General features: G+C 40.2%; 2 protein-coding genes across 3 annotated transcripts; one reads left to right on the top strand and one right to left on the bottom strand.

Moving 5' to 3' along the window:
* The first annotated feature begins 1,262 nt into the window (after positions 1-1,262).
* Positions 1,263-21,294, top strand: LOC308384012 (cytosolic non-specific dipeptidase-like). Of its 2 annotated transcripts, none has more exons than XM_080862299.1 (11): positions 1,263-1,337; positions 1,688-1,831; positions 16,374-16,536; positions 18,110-18,198; positions 18,847-19,047; positions 19,130-19,214; positions 19,309-19,469; positions 19,580-19,744; positions 20,276-20,417; positions 20,813-20,960; positions 21,162-21,294. In XM_080862299.1, exons 1-11 carry the CDS (start codon positions 1,278-1,280, stop codon positions 21,226-21,228), a joined length of 1,425 nt encoding a protein of 474 aa, XP_080718425.1. In that variant the 5' UTR covers positions 1,263-1,277; the 3' UTR covers positions 21,229-21,294. The 2 variants fall into 2 exon arrangements, with proteins under 2 accessions (XP_080718425.1, XP_080718424.1); XM_080862298.1 differs by lacking the exons at positions 1,263-1,337; positions 1,688-1,831 and adding exons at positions 15,649-15,719; positions 16,103-16,246.
* On the bottom strand, positions 8,291-11,517 carry LOC308384009 (GTPase IMAP family member 8-like; the record flags this gene model as incomplete). Its single annotated transcript, XM_080862295.1, has 2 exons — positions 8,291-9,909; positions 11,493-11,517. The coding sequence occupies 2 exons, from the start codon at positions 11,515-11,517 to the stop codon at positions 8,321-8,323; spliced, it is 1,614 nt and encodes a 537-aa protein (XP_080718421.1). The 3' UTR covers positions 8,291-8,320.

The raw sequence follows: 21,294 nt of genomic DNA, 5'->3' as shown, positions 1-21,294 counted from the left end.
TTCAATAAGGCCCCTTTGTTTTAGTTATTTTTCTCTTTGACCCAAGAATTGATGTGTGAGAATCACAGGCTGGTACAAGGTTGAAATACCACAGAGATCACTCCCTCAGCTACATTAGTTTCTTAATCTTTTAGGAGACGCCTGTTGAAGGCCAGATGGTTTGTTTCAGATTTCACTAATGAAAGAACTCTTTATTTTGTGCCTTGAAAATATGTCGCTGAGATAATCACAATTGTAGCTGAACTGATAAACTACACAAAGGATGCTTCTTCACCCAAGGGCAGGAAGACGCTCCCTTATCTTGGTCTGTACTGGTTTAAACTGATAATCTGCTGTCTCATGAATTTTACCCTCTATATAAACTGTTGTACTTGTGAATAAAGTTGAGTCGATTTGGGAAGACAACCTGAAGCAGTCTCTGTTTTCTTGTTCTCCCAAGCTGCTCCCGAGCTCGTACTAACACGCTGAATGGCATGCTTGAATATTACTTGAGAATATATTTGACTGTGTTACAGACTAAGGGACATTCTCTGCTGATAGGTGAAGGTACATTCTCTGCTGATAGACGTCCACGCCTCGGAGGAAGTCGATCCACGGATTAGGCCCTGGAAGCCGTTTCCTTCACCCAGGAAAAGTATTTGTCAGAGAGGGCTAGATTAGGTCTCAGTCACCTTAAGGCAGCATCTCTGATGTGTTACCTAGCCGTTTTACTTTCGCTTTACTTAGCGATTACACTCACTTCACTTGCCATTGTTGGCATTCAGTGCACACCTGTGAAAAATAACCTCCATGTGAAATTTTCATGGCTTATTTTCAGATTCTCCCTCAGCATGACACAATTAAATCGTCATTTATGGCTTTCTTCACACAATGAATGGACATCTTACCTCTTCAAAAAGGCTATCAATCAGACTACATTAACTGCTGTTTTATTCTAAGAAAAAAACAAATAAACTCCACATTTAACCTTTTGTGCAGATCTGAAATGCGAATTCTATTTTATTGTCATTTTATGGTAAAAATTTGTAATGTAAGCCTCATAGGTGTTAGCTTTTTTTCTCACTGTTTTTTTCTGAAAGCCTGGCATTAAAGCCCCAAACGGCTGCAGCTATAGTTCTGCAAAATTATGAAGTGAAACGAGTTTGGCTGGAAATCTCATCATTTACGTGAAGTGCATGCGTGCATGAAGGATTTGTCCTCTCATAAGATTGCACAAACCCAGAGGTGTACTCGCACCTGTCTGCTTGTTTAACCCTCAGCTCTCGTTCCTGGCAAAAATGGCTCATCTCACAGAACTTTGCAAGTATGTGGACGACCACCAGGACCTGTATGTGCAGGTAAGATCACTCAGGAAAAACAATAAATTGCAGCTGTTTAATTATTGCGTTTTTTTGTATGATTGTCACTTGATTTAATGGCTTATTGAGCTAACTGAAAACTGGACAGATTTGCAACTTATTCACTTAAACTTGGATTATAGTAGGTGCCAACTGTAAAACCAGTTTTCCTGATAAGATTCAGTAATACTGTAACTGCTGCTTGAATCAAATCTTTGTGGGTCTAATGTCCTAAGAGTCACTCACATTGGCTCATTCTTTTGCAATCAGTAACTTCATGAAATAGTAAAAAAAAAAAAAAAAAAAAGGATTTTAATGTCTTTAAATCACTTATTTATAATTTACCTCAGCGCCTGGCTGAGTGGGTGAGTGTCCAGAGTGTTTCTGCTTGGCCTGAGAAGCGCGGGGAGATCAAAAAAATGATGGAGATGGCAGCCAAGGACATCGAGAGGCTGGGAGGGACTGTGGAGTTGGTGGACGTTGGCAAGCAGAAGGTCTTGCACTGGTTACATTTCTTAATGCATTAATGATTTGTATTTTACATTATCTTTTTTAACTTAAATTTCACCATAAATCATTATTCATACAGCTTCCCTCGGGAGAGGAGATCCCCCTGCCTCCTATCATCCTGGGGCAGTTAGGATCAGACCCAGCAAAGAAGACGGTGTGTATTTACGGGCACCTTGATGTTCAGCCAGCAAACATCAGTGACGGCTGGGACACAGAGCCTTTCACTCTGGTGGAGAAAGACGGTAAGAGGAGAATACTTTTGGCCTGCGTCCTGCACAAAACAACCCTGGAGCTGTTTCTGTATGAGCTCTAACATTGTCACAACCTGGCGAGGACTCAGTGTTTTAGTGGTCTTAACTGAGATTACTGAGAACAAAAAACCAAACCAATTAGCAGGTAGGTAATGCAGGATGAGGACATGTGGACTGAGGTGTGTAATTCCCGTAAGGTAGCATAGCTAAGAGAAGGCATGCTGCCAGCAAGCTCAACTATGTAGACTGGGAACATTGGGTGAATGTATTTTTAACAGGTAAAGATAAGAAACACAAAACAAGTCACAGGTGCGTCTTGAGAGCTTGAAAAAAGAAGGGTGTATTTAGTTTGTAAAGATGTTTCACCTCTCATCCAAGAGGCTCCTTCAGTTCTAAAACAAATGGATGTTTGTCTCAGGTATTTAACCCCTAATAGTTTTTCTCAGGTGGTCCCGAGGGTTGTTGATCATGCGAGTCATCACATTAGCCAGGGTGTGAAGAAAAAAAAGATGTCTTCACCATCATATGAGGTTAAAGTTGAGACCTTGCCCCACCACTTTAGGTTGTTTAGAGGTTGCCACCGTGAAAGACCATCGTTGAACGGAGGTGGTGAATTACAACGCCAGCTGTCAGCCACCTATAATGCAGACTTGAGATGCTATTTAGGCACTTCAGTCTCCACTCACACCTTGCCTCAGGTAACCTCAGCAGGTCACATGACAGAATGTCTCACTGCAACATGAATAAAATCAAATAACAATCAAATAAAATCAAACTCTAATTTTGGTGATTAGATTGGTTAAATTTATTTAAATGCTCTCAAAGCTTGCAGTAACAGGTAGCAGCATGTTTCCAAAGTCTTTTGATAGAACTGCATTCTTATCAACAGTCTTCTCAGGTTAAGTTGAACCAGTAAAGGTATTATTAGAATCTTTGGGAACACACTCGGATTGTGAAAAGGCAAAAAGGCTCAAGTGAGGCATTTTCCTTTGTGAGTCATGACTGGTCCTTTATTTCACAGACTGTGCATTTGTTTGTTCACATAACTAAGTCACTGCAGCATTCCTGAATTGGTGTCTATGCTTTGTTATGCTCCACACAGTAATGCAAAAGCTGTGCCTGAATAATTTTAACCTAGTCATTTTTTTGCTACTCTTTAGGATCTTCTTTAAGTTGAATTATTGCTCTACATATTTGCATTTAGATGTTTTTGCTTCCCTAAAATTGTGTTTCCTTGGGGGAGTTTTTTTTGAGCTACAAAATTCAATGCTGACTATGTAATAAATATAACCTTAGTATCATTTTTCAACTCCACTATCTTCTCATTAGAACCTTGAAACTGAAACAAAGTTTTATTTTTGTAGGTAAGCTCTATGGACGAGGATCTACTGATGACAAGGGTCCAGTGTTGGCCTGGTTTAACTGCATTGAAGCGTATCAGAAGATCGGAAAGGTACAGTTACTGCCAGATTTAAGCTGGCCAACAAAAGGTGTTTCAAGTTCAGATAGTTTAAAGATGATATGATATTTTAGTGTGTCCTAAAAACAACCCTGAAGTGGCTTAACATGCTAAGTTGGCTGTGTTTGAACAGTGACAGGAGTATATTGAGGTGTGATGGTATAATTCAGAATCTGTAAATGTACACCGTTACTTAAAATGTTATTAATGTTTTTCTTTCATTTTTGTACAGTGATAATAAAGCATAATAGCTACTATAGCACTGTATTCTAAAAAGATATGTGGGTCATTCATACCACTTTAAAATATAATTTTGGCCTATTTACAAAAATGTGACCCTTATCTGTCTTTAGTTGGTGTTTTCTGCTATGGCTCTCTGGCTCTTCAGATGAAATGGCAGTAAATACTTGTTTAGTTGGTAGCAGTAAATTTCAGCTGATAAATGTACAGTATTAGTGTTTAGCTGCATAATAATTATCATATATATAATCGTCAGTTATATCCTTAGTCTGGACTCATGCTCAGCTTTGTTATTAAAACTCATTGTGAGAAATGTAAGACATGCATTACTGCTGTCTACTATTTATATTTACTCTGGCACATTTGGTGTGGGGCACCCACCACTGATTTGGAGATCATTTGTTGTTAAAAATGTGAAATTATTTCATATGTTTCAACTCTAGAAAATGAGAAAAACAGATTCACAATGAGCCTGAATTTAAACTTGAACCAGTAACCAAATTTTATTCTGTTGATTTTTTTTTCTTTCTTATGCATCTCTTTTCTTGTTGCAGGACCTTCCCATCAACATCAAATTCTGCTTCGAGGGGATGGAAGAATCTGAATCTGAGGGTCTGGATGATCTTGTGTTTTCTAGAAAGGACACTTTCTTTAAAGACGTGGACTACATCTGCATCTCTGACAACTACTGGCTGGGCAAGAGCAAACCCTGCATCACCTACGGTCTGAGAGGAATCTGCTATTTCTTCATTGAGGTGGAGTATTGGATTATTGTTGTTGGGGGGTGGGGACAGTGTTTCAATTTAAGAGGGGCATACTTGAGCTTTTTGTGTTTTTTTTTTTAAATTGTGTTTTACGTTCAAACTTCAAGGTGGAGTGCGCTGAAAAGGACTTGCACTCAGGGGTGTTTGGTGGCTCTGTTCATGAGGCCATGACTGACCTCATCGCACTTATGGGCAAGTGAAGCTGATAATTGTGATTTTTAGTCTCACACACCTTATTTTACAGCAGTTTAGAGTTTTAATCATGTGTTTGTGACTTCCTGCACAGGCTCCCTGGTTGACAAAAGGGGTAAGATTTTGGTTCCTGGGATCTATGACAGTGTGGCGCCTCTGACAGCAGAGGAGCAAAAGCTGTACGAGAAGATCGACTTTGACTTGGATGAGTACTGTAAAGATGTGGGGGTTGACCAGCTGCTGCATGACACAAAGGCAAAGAAATTATTTATGTTGTTCACATCACTCATTGGTGGAAATGTGCTGTATAATGTGGGGTCATTCACACTTTTTGAACCTATTTTTCCACCATAGGAGCAAATCCTCATGCACCGTTGGAGATATCCTTCTCTTTCCCTTCATGGTATTGAGGGGGCTTTCTCTGAAGCAGGAGCCAAGACGGTTATTCCTCGCAAGGTCATTGGCAAGTTTTCCATCCGCCTTGTGCCTGACATGGACCCCAAAGTTGTGAAGAAGCAGGTAAACAATGTTATAGGTCACAGTGATCGCATATAACACTCACTTAACTTAAATCATCGTTTTATAATTAAGTAGCAGAAGTCACTCTGTATCTCTGCCACTTATTGGTAGTTTGTTGCTCAGATGATTTGCTCAGCCATCCTTATTTTTGTAAGATAAAGTGAATGCAGATGATTTTATTCAGAGAAAAAAACAAAGTCCCAGGTTACGGCATTAAAATACATCTGCAGAAAACCAGGCAAACCAATCAAGCAGACAAGACATAGTGATTTTGTCACAAATGATTGCGTAACAAGGAGGTTTTGTTAGGTTTTACTAAATGAATCTCAGCCTGGACTTGGAAATAGCTAAAGATCAACTTCAATTTATTTCTACATTAAAGCTTCAACAAGTCTAAGTTATTTTTCCCTCTTCAAGGTCATCGATCATCTGCAGAAGAGGTTTGCTGAACTGGGAACCCCCAATAAACTGAAAGTGACAGGGGACAGCGGTGCCAAAGCCTGGGTCTCAGACTTCAACCACCCACACTACATGGCAGGGAGAAAGGCCATAAAGACAGGTACAGGGACATTTTTTTATGCATATTTTTGTGGACATATTTTTAAGCCTTTTTCAGATATTTTCACTGATAGGCTTGTGCCCAGATTTGTTGTACCTATGCAGGGACAGCTAGGATGTTATTATTATTGTCATTATTACATTTTTACTGCTTTTGTTTTCTTTTCCTCCTCGTTGTACTGTAGTCTTCGGGGTCGAGCCTGATCTGACTCGCGAGGGCGGCAGCATCCTGGTCACCCTGACCTTCCAGGAGGCCACAGGCCGTAATGTCATGCTGCTTCCTATAGGGTCCTCTGATGATGGAGCTCACTCTCAGAATGAAAAGATCAACAGGTTGGTCACAGCTCACACCGTTTCACTTCTTTTGAAATGTGGAACAAGTAGATAAAACTGACGAAATATTGCAGTAAAAGGAGAGGATCATGTTTGTCATCTCCAGATTATTTCTATGCTAAAATGTGATCACAGGTAAAGTGAGTTTTTTAATTATAAACCATTATCATCGCTTTATTTCCATTTTCAGATCAAACTACATTCAGGGAGTCAAGCTGCTGGGAACATACTTCCATGAGGTCTCTCTGCTGGAGTGATTTGATGGTGTCTCATAATGACAGGTGTAATATATGCTCATCCTCCATATCAGACCATAAACTTTGTGGATTTACTTTTCACAATGAACGGTTTTATACACCCTGTTGATAATATACATGTTTTTGTTACTTTATTTGAGTTGTTTTTCTTTTCTTTTCATGATGTAACAGGATTTACTTTTGATGCAGTGCACTACTTAGCATGTGGGTCATAACTCACAATAATACTGCCAGGTCTCTTTTGGAAATGAGATTTTTAATCTCAATAAGATTTTTACCTGGATAAATAAAGGACTAATAAAAAAAGAAATAAAATAATGTTGGTAAGCTTAATTTAGAAGCTGTCAAATGTGTTTGAGGCATCAGTGACAGCAGCATGACCAAATGCTGTTATTGTATTAGTGTTTTCCACATCACAGCATTAAAAAAGTACAATCAGTCAATTTGAATGTGTCGATATATGTAGAAGCTTTCCCAATGTTAACAGTTGTTGAATGTCCAGTTCCACAAATGACTGTGCTTGTTATATGTAACCGGTCCAGTCAGCCCTTTTATTCTGTGATTTCTGACATTACTTGTCTTTATGTTACTTTAGGAAAGATAAATCAGGGTGAGTTTATATCACAAACTTAGTTAATGCCATTTCCTGAGAGAAGGATGAAAATACCACCAGGTATTCTGATAGCAGTCCATGGTGATAATCAAAAGGTGTAATGAAGCTACCTACCACTATTTATTCTTTTACTATACGCTATTATTTTTGCTAGTTCATAACCCAGCCATGGGGGCTTCCAATAAACCAGTGTACTTTTAGTACTGGCCCTGAAACCTGTGGCCAGAATCTAATGGTAAAGTCTTGTTTAGTGGTTTTCTTGACACAGAACAGGTGAGCTTTCGTGTACAGATTTCACAGGTTTACTCGCTGAAATAGTTTGTGACGTAGCAGCCCTCCTTTGGATGAATCCTTCCTCCCTCCCTTATACATACAGACATACATACATACATGTATTTATGTATGTGCAGTCAGACCAGCTTCTTTTGCAGTTTCTCCTCTGACAGCACAAGAAGCAACCCTCATCAATAAATTCCATCTGTTTAGCTCACGATGCTTTTAAACACACTCTACATCATCTGAGAGAGACAGATTCAAGAAAGCGCCACAACTAATATTACATTTATCTCGGCATAAACCTATTGCTGCCGAGACAATTCTACTACAATGGTGAAAGCAAGACGCAAGTCACCAGAGCTCTTTGTGTGATCTTGTGCACGAGGGAGATGACCAAGACGAGCGCTGTTCCTGCTGCTCGAACCCCAGTCACTCTCAGACAGCTTCCCCGTAGCACTGCTCTTTATTGTGGTTACATAAATATGCATAGTCTCATTAACATGTGACATCTCAACCAGGCATATATGTGAACAAAGAGTACCTTGTCTGTGTGTAGGTGTGTGTGTGTGTGAAAATATGACCCTGCGAACAACTCCCCAAAGCTGGTGCTAGGAGTCCAACGGTTCACCTAAATAAAGGGCTCTTATACTTAAACAGATACAGAGTAGGTGTCCTCCCATACCATAAATCAGGAAGAGAAGGTACGACCTGTCATGACCTTAGGTTGTGTGTGTATGCCAGAGCACTTTGGAACGCACACAGTCTTTGCAGATGAGACATTCTATCAATATTCAATCGATTATATACCTCTAAACATTATTGATGCTATGTTTCTAAGTACAAATGACAATCATAAAATATCACTCCAACAACTAACATGATCAATAATTAATAATTCGTTTTAATTTAATCCAATAAAAAGTAAATAAGAAAATAAAAATGAGAATAATGAGAAGGACTTGTTAATATTGTCTTGATGATGTGAATGAGCTGCTGCTGAGTGAGTATTTGTCACTGTGTAGTACACGCCTGCTTCCTCACTTTAGCAGCAGTAGTACGATCCAGTGCAGCTCCAGCTGCCACACCCAGTCCAGCTCCAACCAGCACTCCTACTGGACAAGCTGCAGCTCCCACAATAGCTCCAATAGCAAGCTCGGTCGCAATCGCAGTACTGACTCCAGCAGCTGCTCCAGCACCGAGTCCAGCAGCAGCTCCAGCAACAGCACCAACCCAGCTGCCCCGGATAAACTTGTTTTTTCTCTCTGCTTCATATCTTGCTTCAGTGGCCATCAGCCCAGGGTTTTTCTTCTGAAGTTGTTCCATCTCTTTGGTTATAGCGCTCTCTGCCTTTTCAAACATCTTGTTGGTGTAGTAGCTTCCTCCGTTTCTCTGAACCATTAGTCTGATCTTCTCCAGCAGCTCTCTGACCTGAGCAGGATCTCTGCTATTGTTGTTAAAAACATGATATCCTCCTCCACACTGACGGACGAATTCACGAAGAGCTGGAGTCTTAGTGATGAATTCTTCTATGGAGACATTCAGATCTACATGTGTGAACAACACCATGGTGTAACGAACGGCTTCATCTCCAAACACCTCCTGAAGGATTCTCAGGGTTTTTTGTTCTTCATCTATAAATATGTTTGGCTGGATCACAACCAGGAACACATGAGGACCAGGAGCAGCCAGTGAGATGCATCTATTGATCTCCGTGTTCACCTGGCCTAAGGTAAACACAGAGTGAAACAGGCCTGGAGTATCAACAACAGCCAGGGTTTGACAATCAAACAGAGCTGCTTCCTGCTGACACTCTGACGTCACTGAGGCAGGGGATGAAGCTGATGCTGTTTTAAAGGCTTTTCCTCCCAGGATGGTGTTTCCCGATGAACTCTTCCCAGCTCCAGTTTTCCCAACAACAACAATCCTGAAGTCTTTTTCAGCTTTTCTCATGGACTCCTTAGCCTCTTCGAACATCTCATTGGTGTAGCAGCTTCGTTCGTTTCCCTGAACCATAGTGTTGATCTTCCTCAGCAGCTCTCTGACCTGAGAGGGATTGTCATCATCTCGGTTGTTAAAAACATGATATCCTCCTCCACACTGATGGATGAAGTCTTGGAGAGCTCGATTTTCCCTGATGAATTGTTCTATGGTGACTCCATCATGCTCCAGGTTATCTCCACATGTGAACAAGGCCATGGTGTAGTCTGCTAAGTATACTCCAAACATCTGCTGAAGGATTCTCACTGTTTCTCGTTGTTCGTCTGTAAATCTGCTCACACAGATCACAACCAGGAACACATGAGGACCAGGAGCAGCAAAGGAGATGATTCTCCTGATCTCTGTCTTCATTTCCTCTTCAGTTTTAACATTATCAAACAGACCGGGAGTATCGACCACAGCCAGTTTTTGACCTTCAAACTCTCCTGTTTCCTTCTGACACACTGAAGTTACCGAGCTTGAAGATGATCTAGATTCAAAAGCACCCTTTCTTCCTAAGATGGTGTTTCCTGATGCACTTTTTCCAGATCCAGTTTTTCCAACAAGCACCATCCTGAGCTCTGGTTTCGCTTTTGTATGCTTCTTTTGTGGTTCCCCTGACTCTGTTTAAATAAATCAGAAAATTTTAACATCAGCGACTGTGTTAACATCAGTAAAACCAAATAAACAGTGTGAAAAAGTGTTTGAGCTCCTCCCTGATTTCAGATTTTTTTGTATGTTTGTCTCTGCATGAGAATCTTCTGCAGGTTTGTGCAGGATAAACGGGTTAGTTTGCTGCACTGTGTTGGGTTTAATGTAAAGAACAGTGTGTGACTGCTGCACAGTGGTTGTGGGTTCATGGTCACAGTTAGCTTACATCAAGTGTAGCAGAGATTCATTGACTGAAATTCACCTTCATACCAACTTTATACCATCTAGAAATCAGACAGCATTAACAGTGCTCTGTCAGTGTAGAGGATGAAATCAACCAGGACAACTTATGAAACATTTTTTTTACATCTGGTGTGTGCATGCACGAAGAGCAGCAGGTCAGCTGATCGCAGCCTGTACACTAAGAACATCTACTGGAGTGCTCAATAGAAATTATTGAGTTTGAGAGTTTGATTCTTTTACCCACACTGAGACCTTACAGCTGATTTTAGGGTTCCTCCACCTGCCGAATCCACTTTAACCCTGTGCACATTATCCTGTTTAGACCAAAATTACTCCAAGAGTACCCCAATGACTCATCCAGGACGTCACAGAAGAACCCAGAACAACGTAAAAGACCTGCAGGGTTCACGTCTCAGCTAAGGTCATGATTCAGCAATGAGAAAGAAACTGGGCAAAAATGGCCTCCATGGCAGAGTTCAAGGAGAAAATCACGGCAGACCAAAAGGAACATAAAGGCTCGTCTCAGTTTGGACAGAAAACATCTGGATGATCCCTGAGACGTTTGGAGACAATGTCTAGTTGGACCTTAAAATGGTTGTCAATCCATTTTTGATCATGTGCTATGAGAGGTAAGATGAAAAAGGCAAAGAGTGGTTGAAGAAGAGCGAGGCTCGTGTGGCCTCCCCACTGACATCTTTTTTTTTTTTACATTACTTACAGTATCAAGGTAAACGTTTTCTATGACCTCATTAAATATACGTAATTTATTGTACAACGAAGTGATTCAGGAAATGGAGCTGCTACATCTGTCACTAAAAAAACACCATGTTTCCTTGCCAGAAAAGTTGATCTGATCGTTTAAGCATTAATCTGCTGATGATAAGAGAAGCTACAGATGTTTCCTGCGCTGTACTTCCTCTCTCTACATGTCAATCAATGAAACAAAAGCCACAAACAAGGAAACAGAAGAAGCTACAAAAACCGAAACCTGCCCTTTGTTTTTCTGTCAAAAGTGTTAAAATCGTGTTTACTTCTCGTGTCATCTACAAACTGCTTCCATCAAGGTTTTTTTTTAACCATTGGTCGATTAATGTTTACGTCGGTCATTGTGCTCATGTATTTAGATCATATTGTACAATCTGCTTTACAATAACAACCACACAAAAACGTCAACTATTGTAAAAACAAAGGAAACCAGTGAGAGGAATAGATCAAATAAAGATAAAACCTAAGAAAGATAAAGTGAGTGTTGAGTTCTATTACTGTTTAATTAACACTAATATTATAGATTGCTCTTTTTAAATGTACTTGCCGAGTCGCTTGTATTTGCTGGCCATGTTCGTCTTTTACAGGCAGTTGATGTGTGGTTTCTGTCTCTGCTGAATAGTTTCCTCTTTATTACCCCATGGTCTGAGTCTGCTGTTAACACTTCCCTTTGAATGAGTGACATTTTAATAGGACGAAAAAGAAGCAGATACTTGCTGGTTGGATGTCAGCAGATGTGTAATTTTGTGATGTCGTCTGTGTTTGGTGCAATCTGTCTGTGGTACATCACTTCTGTAGCGTGCATGCAGCAAGGCACAAATCTTGTTATTAACAGTCATGTTTCTGCTGTTGTTACAGGTCTGCGTGCAGACTCTGTGAGAAAAAAAAAGTGAGACACACAGAGCAGCAGGCTTTACTGCGTTTGTTTTACTTGCAGGGCAGCAAAAGCATACACTGTGGTGGACCACTGGAGGGCTCCACTCACACCCAGTTCTCAGGAAGTGTTGTTGCTGTGTTTTGGAGGGAAAAGTATTCAGTTGTGTGGTGATGAGTAATAAACAAGGAGTGTTTGTTACTCATCACAGCTAAGGACCCCGTTGATTGGCGAGAGCTCTCGTGTTGTCTGTGTTTACCTCCACAGTGGATCTAAATGTCGACCCCTGAACAGGATCCAGTAACAATCACTGTGTCAGATATCTAAGAAAATGTCTTCAGTATGAAGAGTTGGAAAACACCAAGACCAAACATGATTCACACCTACTGGCTGGACTCCATGAGTGTCTGGCTTCACAAATGAACCAGTAGCTAGTAGATGAGACACATCCAAAATGGCTCACTAAAGGCCGGACAGTCCTGATTCCTAAGGATCACCATGAGGGACTGGTCCCATCCAACTACCAGCCAAAGACCTGCCTCAGTGCCAAATGGAAGCTTCTGTTTGGCATCATAGCGGCTAAGATGAACAGGCATATGGCTCAATACTTGGCACGGAAAGGAATGGGAAGAAACACCAGAGGGGTGAAACACCATCTACTGATAGAAAGCACACCTGGATCCTGGAATGCCCTGAGCTATACAAGATCAACAGGATCCTAAGAGCCTTCATCAGAAATTTGATGGCGTTGTGGTGAACATCAGTCCAACTTCAAGCCAATCGATTTAACAAGGAGGTGGTCTTCCGTACTGCTGTTCCACATAGGCCTGAACCCCCTCAGTGAGATCATTGACAAGACTGGCTAGGGAAACCAACTACAGAAAGGCATAATCATCAGCAAATCCTCTACATGAATGACAGCAAGCTGTATACCAGGAGTGAACGACACATCGATTCACTGACCCACACTACTATGATCTACAGCAATGACATTGGAGAAGTGTATTTGGATGGTAACAAAGAGAGGGAAAGCAGTTAGAACTGAGGGGATTATACAACCAGAAGGCAACATTGCAGACATCGAGGACAGCTATAGGTACCTGGGACATCCACATATTAAGCCAAGTCCTGAAAAGTCAGCTGAATGGGTAGAAGAATGTCCGGGCAATTAACACCTACGCTCTACCGGTGATCAGATACCCTGCTAGGATAATAAGCTGACCAAAGAAGGAGACAGAAGAAACTAACATCAAGAAAAGGAAGCTCCTGAGCATGCATGGAGGATTTCACCTCAAACCCAGCACCATGAAACAGTACGCTAAGTGGAAGGAAGGACACTGAGGACTAGCGAGTGTCAAAACCACTGTCCAGGTTGAAGGTGAAGGCAACAGACCCCCAAGCTGGGTGAGTGGCTCTAGCAGATCCCAGGAACAACACCCAAGATCTTACTAGATTAATAAATGAATGAACCATATGCACAGAAGGATTAGATTATTAAAGTGTTTTTTATATATACTTGGCTATAATTATTCTCACCGACACTGCTGTAAGACAGCTAATAGTAAAGATAAATAGTTGAAATGACAATAAAGGTTTTGACCAGCAGGGGGTGGGGAGTTGTGTGAACATAAAGTCTCGAGAAATGAAACCTTGTTTTTAAGCAATTGGACAGAAAGCTTCGAGGCTTCATCTGACCATCAGTAGTATTAATATTATCTTCAGACAACAATAAAACTATTTTAATAAAAACATAACAAAAGGTGTTGTGCCTGATCTTTAATCTCTGTTTCTGCAACATAAATCAGGAGCCAACACACCCAGGTTAACTGATGATAGTCACAGTTTGATGTGCCGTGTGACAGCCGTATGCTCAAGGTAACATGACGTCAACGCAGTAGTCTGAAAACATTGACAGCTGCAGGCAGAGGTGTGTCTGATGTGTTAAACACCAAACTCGAAACACGAAATTGTTGAGCAGTCTAACATCCACTCTGAGTGTGCTGTAGTGTTTTTTTCTATCACACAAAAGTGTGTGGGAATCATAACAAAGGCAGTAAGAGCATTTATCAAACACTTTAACCCAGTGGTTCTGAAAGTGGAGGGGGCACGTAAAATAAAATAATTAAACCTTAAAGATGGTTAGTTTAGTGGTTTATTTTATTGCAGCCTGTAATTTTTTGCAGTTTATTTTTATTTGTTTAATTGTTTTTTCCCCTTCCTCGTTGTTTTCTTTACTTTTGCACCTGTGGTTCAGCTACCCAATTTTGCTGTGGTTGGAAGACGTGTTTGTGTGTTTGTGTGTGTGGGGGGGCGGGGCAAGGTTTTCTTGTAGACTAGGAACACTGGGTGAATGTATTTTTAACAGGCAAAGATAAGAAACACAAAACAAGTCACAGAAGGGTCTTAAAAACATGAACAAAAATGCTGCTGGCCTGCTTTAAGATTTAAAGGGGGCCCTAGCAAAAGAAGTTTGGGAACCACTGCTTTAACCTATCAGCGCAGACACCTTCAGCCTGTTCTTTGGGGTTTAGCGTCTCCCGATAAAATCACGTGCTCTTTACTCTTTTTTCAAATCTAAAACAAAACAAAACAAAAACAACAAGCACACGAATGCATGTTTAAAGACGAAATATTGACTGCGTTCTCCTGGTTTGTTAGCGGCTCCTGAAAAGCAAGTCTAGCACACATATCTTCGACCAACAGTCAATCTGTGACACCAGTTAATCTGAAACACCGGAATAACAACAAAGTAAGGCTGTTTTATGGGACAGGTAGATTTTAATGGTTCCCTTTGCAGTTCAGACATGCCCAGGAAACGTATTTGTCAGAGAGGGCTAGATAAGGTCTTAGCTATGGAGTGTTACCTACGTGATTTGCTTTCGCTTTGCTTAGCGATTACACCCGAGATACTTTCACTTCACTTGCCATTGTTGGCATTCAGTGCACACCTGTGGAAAATTACGATGTGAGTATTTCATTTTTTATTTTCAGATTCTCACTCAGCATGACACAATTTGATCGTCATTTATGACCATAAAATTCCATATTTAACCTTCTGTGCAGATCTGAAATGAGAATTCTATTTTATTGTCATTTTATGGCAAAGCTTTGTAATGTAAGCCACATACGTGTTGGCTTTTTTCTCACTGTTTGGTTCTGAAAGCCTGCAGCTCCAATCGACTGCAGCTATAGTTCTGCAAAATTATGAAGTGAAACGAGTTTGGCTGGAAATCAACCCCATGTTTATTTTGTTTTAAAGGATACACGGCACACCATGCTAAGACTTATCACTTTTTCCGCTCATAGCTCTTTAGGAATCAAATGCGGCAGTTTGCAGATTTACGCCTGGTGACTTTCATGTTTATCAGCCTAGGAGTTTACATACTTTGGTTAAAATACCTATAAAGAAAGGTAGATTTCCAGTCATGATTTAACTGTTGTTTTAATAAAAAGCAACTGTGCGAAAGAGGTGGAAAATCAACACCACAGCTCAACAGTGTTTCAATATCAGAATCTGACATTGTTTCAATGTCAACAGTATTAGAAAATATAACGTCGAATCAATGTCAGGTTTCAACATTGATTCAATATCAAAACCTGACGTTGTTTCAATATTTTAAAAGGGTGCAAGGGTGACATTAGGTCAACGTCACACCTGAACTTTGATTCAATGACATCGTCTGATATTGACTAAACATTGTTTCAATGTTTCCTTGCTATCTGGGTTACGTGAAGTGCATGCGTGCATGAAGGGTTTGTCCTCTCATAAGATTGCACAAACCCAGACGTAGACTCACACCAGTCTGCTTGTTTAACCCTCAGATCCCATCACTACCAAAAATGGCTCATCTCACTGAACTTTTCAAGTATGTGGACGACCACCAGGACCTGTATGTGCAGGTAAGATCACTCAGAAAAAACTATATAGTGCAGCTGCTTAATCATTCAGTTTTTTGTGTGATTGTCACTTGATTTAATGGCTTATTGAGCTAACTGAAAACTGGACAGATTTGCAATTCCTTCACTTAAACTGGGATTATAGTACAGTTCCAGCTGTAAAACCAGTTTTCCTGATAAGAATCAGTGATATTACAACTGCTGCTCGAGTCAAATTTTGTGGGTCTAATGTCCTAAGAATAACTCATTGTGGCTCATTCTTTTGCAACAAGTAACTGCATGAAATAGTAAAAAACAAAAAGAAAAGAAAAGGAAAAAAAAAGATAAAATCTCTATAAAAAACCCATTTTAATGTCTTTAAATCCCTTTTTCGTAATTGTCCTCAGCGCCTGGCTGAGTGGGTGGGTGTCCAGAGTGTTTCTGCTTGGCCTGAGAAGCGCGGGGAGATCAAAAAAATGATGGAGATGGCAGCCAAGGACATCGAGAGGCTGGGAGGGACTGTGGAATTGGTGGACGTTGGCAAGCAGAAGGTCTTGCACTGGTTACATTTCTTAATGCATTAATGATTTGTATATTGCGTTATCTTTTCTACTTAAATTTCACCATAAATGGACCTTGTTGTTAAACGGTCACTCAGATTAAGTTTCATTCATGCAGCTTCCCTCAGGAGAGGAGATCCCCCTGCCTCCTATCATCCTGGGGCAGTTAGGATCACACCCAGCCAAGAAGACGGTGTGTATTTACGGGCACCTTGATGTTCAGCCAGCCAACATCAGTGACGGCTGGGACACAGAGCCTTTCACTCTGGTGGAGAAAGACGGTAAGAGGAGAATACTTTTGGTCTTTTACAAAACAACTCTGGAGATTTTTCTGAGCTGGAAAGTTATGTGAATAACTGAAGTCAGCTGGAACGCACTTTGTGCTTGTAAAAATAGATGAGAATGAAAACTTTAAGGCTACTGTATCCAGCTGTTTGTAAGTTACACCGGGTAGTTTTTGGTTTAGCAAAGTTATAATATCAAATATGGCTAAAAAAATGAGCTACAGTACTGTCCTGTAGATAGAATAGATGGCAAAACTAAAAGATGAAGAAGAATTAATTTTCAGAGCAGCATAAAGGCAGTTTGTTACTATCAGAACATTGTAATAACCTGATGAGGACTCGGTGTTTTAGTGGTCTTAACTGAGATTACAGAAAACAAAAAAAAAAATCCAGTCAGCACGTTGGTAGTGCAGGATGACGAAGTGTGGAGTGAGGTGTGTGAATCCTGTAAGGTAGCATAACTAAGAGAAAACACGGTATCAACAAGCTTAACTATGTAGACTGGGAACACTGGGTGAATGTATTTTTAGCAAAGATAAGAAACACAAAACAAGTCACAGAAGGGTCTTAAAAACATGAAAAAAGAAAGCTGTTGGCCTTCTTTAAGTTTTAAACTCTCATCCAAGAGACTTCTTCAGTTCTAAAACAAATGGTTGTGTGTCTCAGGTATTTAACCCCTAATAGTTTTTCTCAGGAGGTTCTGAGGGTTGTTAATCATGCATCACATTAGCCAAGGTGTGAAGAAAACAAAAGATATGGGCCATTACCATCATATGAGGTAAGGTTGAGACCTTGACCGAACACTTCCATTTAGCAAAGGTTCAAAGATTGTGCAAAGGTTCACATGACAGACTTGTGAAACACACTCGGCAAAAAGGCTCAAGTGAGGCGTTTTCCTTTGTGAGTCATGACTGGTCCTTTATTTCACAGACTGCATTTGTTTGTGCACATAACTAAGTCACTGCAGCATTCCTGAATTGGTGTCTATGCTTTGTTATGCTTCACACAGTAATGCAAAAGCTGCACCTGAATAATTTCAACCCTTTAAGGCTTCTTTGTTTTATGTTAAACAACATAGATTGACTCTGTTGTGCACGATCTTTCAGACTCTTTAATACTGTGTACCACAAGGTAACCTAACCATTCTTTGCTGCTCTTTTAGATCTTCTTTATGTTGCATCATTTCAGTACATATTTGCATTTAAACAAACTTTTTTGATGGGACAGGTAGGACGGGTTTTTTTTTTTTTCAGCTAGAAAATTGAGCACACGTGGTCTTGTGTGTTTTCTGGTGAGAGTCAGCTGACACAAAATGCCAGCTGACTCCCCCTGTCTCATTCCTGCCTGCTCAGTTGTGTTAGTGCTGCTTATGTCACATTTTACAAAACCTGCTGCAGACCTTTTTTTGTATCATAAACAAGGATTTCATATCATTAACCCTAACCTCCAAGTTTAAAATCAGGGCCTGTGGTGTGCTGACTATGTAATAAACATAACCTTAGAAACATTTTTCAGTGCCAATAATTTCTCATTAAAACCTTGAAACTGAAACAAAGTTTTCTTTTTGTAGGTAAGCTCTATGGACGAGGATCTACTGATGACAAGGGTCCAGTGTTGGCCTGGTTTAACTGCATTGAAGCGTATCAGAAGATCGGAAAGGTACAGTTACTGCCAGATTTAAGCTGGCCAACAAAAGGTGTTTCAAGTTTAGATAGTTTAAAGATGATATGATATTTTAGTGTGTCCTAAAGAATCAACCCTGTGGCCTGACATGCTAAGATGGGCGTGTTTGAAAACTAAATTGAAATTACTGACAGGAAGGAGTATATTGAGGTGTGAATTTTTATTCCAGTATCTGAAAATGTATAGCATTACTTCTTATCAAGGTTTTTATTTTGTTTTTGTACAGTGATGATAAAGCAGAATAGCTACTATACAGCACTATTCTAAAAGGATATGTGGGTCATTTGTATCATTTTAAAAATATTATTTTAGCTTGATCTGTTGAGTTTTTCCTTACTTGGTGCTTTCTGATATGGCTCTCTGGATCTTCTGATAATTAGAGTAAATCTTTAGCAGGAATTTCATTAATGGGTGTTTAGTCAGAACAAATAAATCCCAGCTGGTGAATGTACCGTATTTATTTTTAAACATGCATTCCTGCTACCTGCTATTCACATTTATTCAGTGGAGCACCCACAATTTGATTGTATATGAAATTGTGGGTCATTTGTTGTCAAGAGATTATTTCAACTCTAGAAAATGAGCCAGAATTTTTTTTCTTATGCATCTCTCTTCTTGTTGCAGGACCTTCCCATCAACATCAAATTCTGCTTCGAGGGGATGGAGGAATCTGGATCTGAGGGTCTGGATGATCTTGTGTTTTCTAGAAAGGACACTTTCTTTAAAGATGTGGACTACATCTGCATCTCTGACAACTACTGGCTGGGCAAGAACAAACCCTGCATCACCTACGGCCTGAGAGGAATCTGCTATTTCTTCATTGAGGTGAAGTCCTGTTGGATTACTGTTGGTGGGGAGACACACAATCTGTGTATTTTAAAATAATGTTTTACATTCCAACCTCAAGGTGGAGTGTGGTGGAAAGGACTTGCACTCAGGGGTGTTTGGTGGCTCTGTTCATGAGGCCATGACTGACCTCATTGCACTTATGGGCAAGTGAAGCTGATAATTGTGATTTTTGGTCTCACCGACCTTATTTTACAGCAGTTTAGAGTTTTAATCATGTGTTTGTGACTTCCTGCACAGGCTCCCTGGTTGACAAAAGGGGTAAGATTTTGGTTCCTGGGATCTATGACAGTGTGGCGCCTCTGACAGCAGAGGAGCAAAAGCTGTACGAGAAGATCGACTTTGACTTGGATGAGTACTGTAAAGATGTGGGGGTTGACCAGCTGCTGCATGACACAAAGGCAAAGAAATTATTTATGTTGTTCGCATCACTCATTGGTGGAAATGTGCTGTATAATGTGGGGTCATTCACACTTTTTGAACCTAGTGTTCTTGATTTCTTCCACCATAGGAGCAAATCCTCATGCACCGTTGGAGATATCCTTCTCTTTCCCTTCATGGTATTGAGGGGGCTTTCTCTGAAGCAGGAGCCAAGACGGTTATTCCTCGCAAGGTCATCGGCAAGTTTTCCATCCGCCTTGTGCCTGACATGGACCCTAGAGATGTGGAGAAGCAGGTAAACACTGTGATAGGTAACAATGATGGCATATAGCACTCACCTAAATAATGTAGCAGAAGTCGCTCTGTATCTCTGCCACTTATTGGTAGTTTGTTGCTCAGATGATTTGCTTAGCCATGCTTTTTTTAAGAAGTCCGTGAAACAAACTGCAATGTATAAAATTGAGAAATATTATGAATATATTATATTATGTAGTAAAAAACTGTGGAGGGATTTAATGTGAATGAAGGTAACTTTATTTAGACAGAAAACCAATATCACAGATCATAGCATTAAAATATACAGGCAAACCAACCAATCAAGTCACTTTCTTTTGCCTTACCTAATACAGTTCAACCCTTTGCACACATAGTGTTTTTTTTTTAAAACTGACTCTGAATTAACATGACAAAGAGATTTAGTTAAGTTTTACTACCTAAAGCTGAGCCTGGACTGACTGTGGGCCACTTGGAAGTAGCCACATGATTAGCTTCAGTTTGTTTCTGCATAAAAGCTCCAACAAGTCTAAGTTATTTTTCCCTCTTCAAGGTCGTCGATCATCTGCAGAAGAAGTTTGCTGAACTGGGAAGCCCCAATAAACTGAAAGTGAACATGGGCCACGGGGCCAAAGCCTGGGTCTCAGACTTCAACCACCCACACTACATGGCAGGGAGAAAGGCCATAAAGACAGGTACAAGGACTTAATGATAAAAGCTGTTAGATTAAAGCGGGAGTTCACTCAATCTCCCCCATTTCTTTTATTTTGCTAAAAAGTCTAAATCAGTTCTGTGTTTTTTGTATTGCAAAAGTGTAAAACACTTTCTCCTGCAATGGTACAACTGACTTTCTTACAGTTTACATGTTGATACTTTTTCTTTAAGAGGAAAATATTTTTTCATGTTTCAGCTCCTGTCCTCGCTAGATGTTTCAGGACATTAAAAACAAAGACAAGCAAATTTTATAAGTTTTTTGTTATATGCATGTTTTTGTGAAACTTTTTAAGTCTTTTTCAGATATTTTCACTGATAGGAGTGTATCCAGTTTTGTTGTGACAAAAAAAGTCTTATCCTCCTCGTTGTGCTGTAGTCTTCGGGGTCGAGCCTGATCTGACTCGCGAGGGCGGCAGCATCCCGGTCACCCTGACCTTCCAGGAGGCCACAGGCCGTAATGTCATGCTGCTTCCTATAGGGTCCTCTGATGATGGAGCTCACTCTCAGAATGAAAAGATCAACAGGTTGGTCACAGCTCACACCGTTTCACTTCTTTTGAAATGTGGAACAAGTAGGAACTATTGATAAAATGGATGAAATATTGCAGTAAAAGAAGATGATCATGTTTGTCATCTCCAGATTATTTCTGTTCTAAACTTAATGACAGGTAAAGAGAGTTTTTTAAATTATAAACCATTATCATCGCTTTATTTCTCCATTTTCAGATCAAACTACATTCAGGGAGTCAAGCTGCTAGGAGCATATTTCCATGAGGTCTCTCTGCTGGAGTGATTTGATGGTGTCTCATAATGACAGGTGTAATATATGCTCGTCCTTCATGTCAGACCATAAACTTTG

Source organism: Rhamphochromis sp. 'chilingali', assembly GCF_963969265.1.
Source record: "Rhamphochromis sp. 'chilingali' genome assembly, chromosome: 17".
Taxonomy (NCBI): Eukaryota; Metazoa; Chordata; class Actinopteri; order Cichliformes; family Cichlidae; genus Rhamphochromis; species Rhamphochromis sp. 'chilingali'.
Note: the sequence above shows the minus strand (reverse complement) of the source record. Positions and strands in the feature narration are given on the sequence as shown.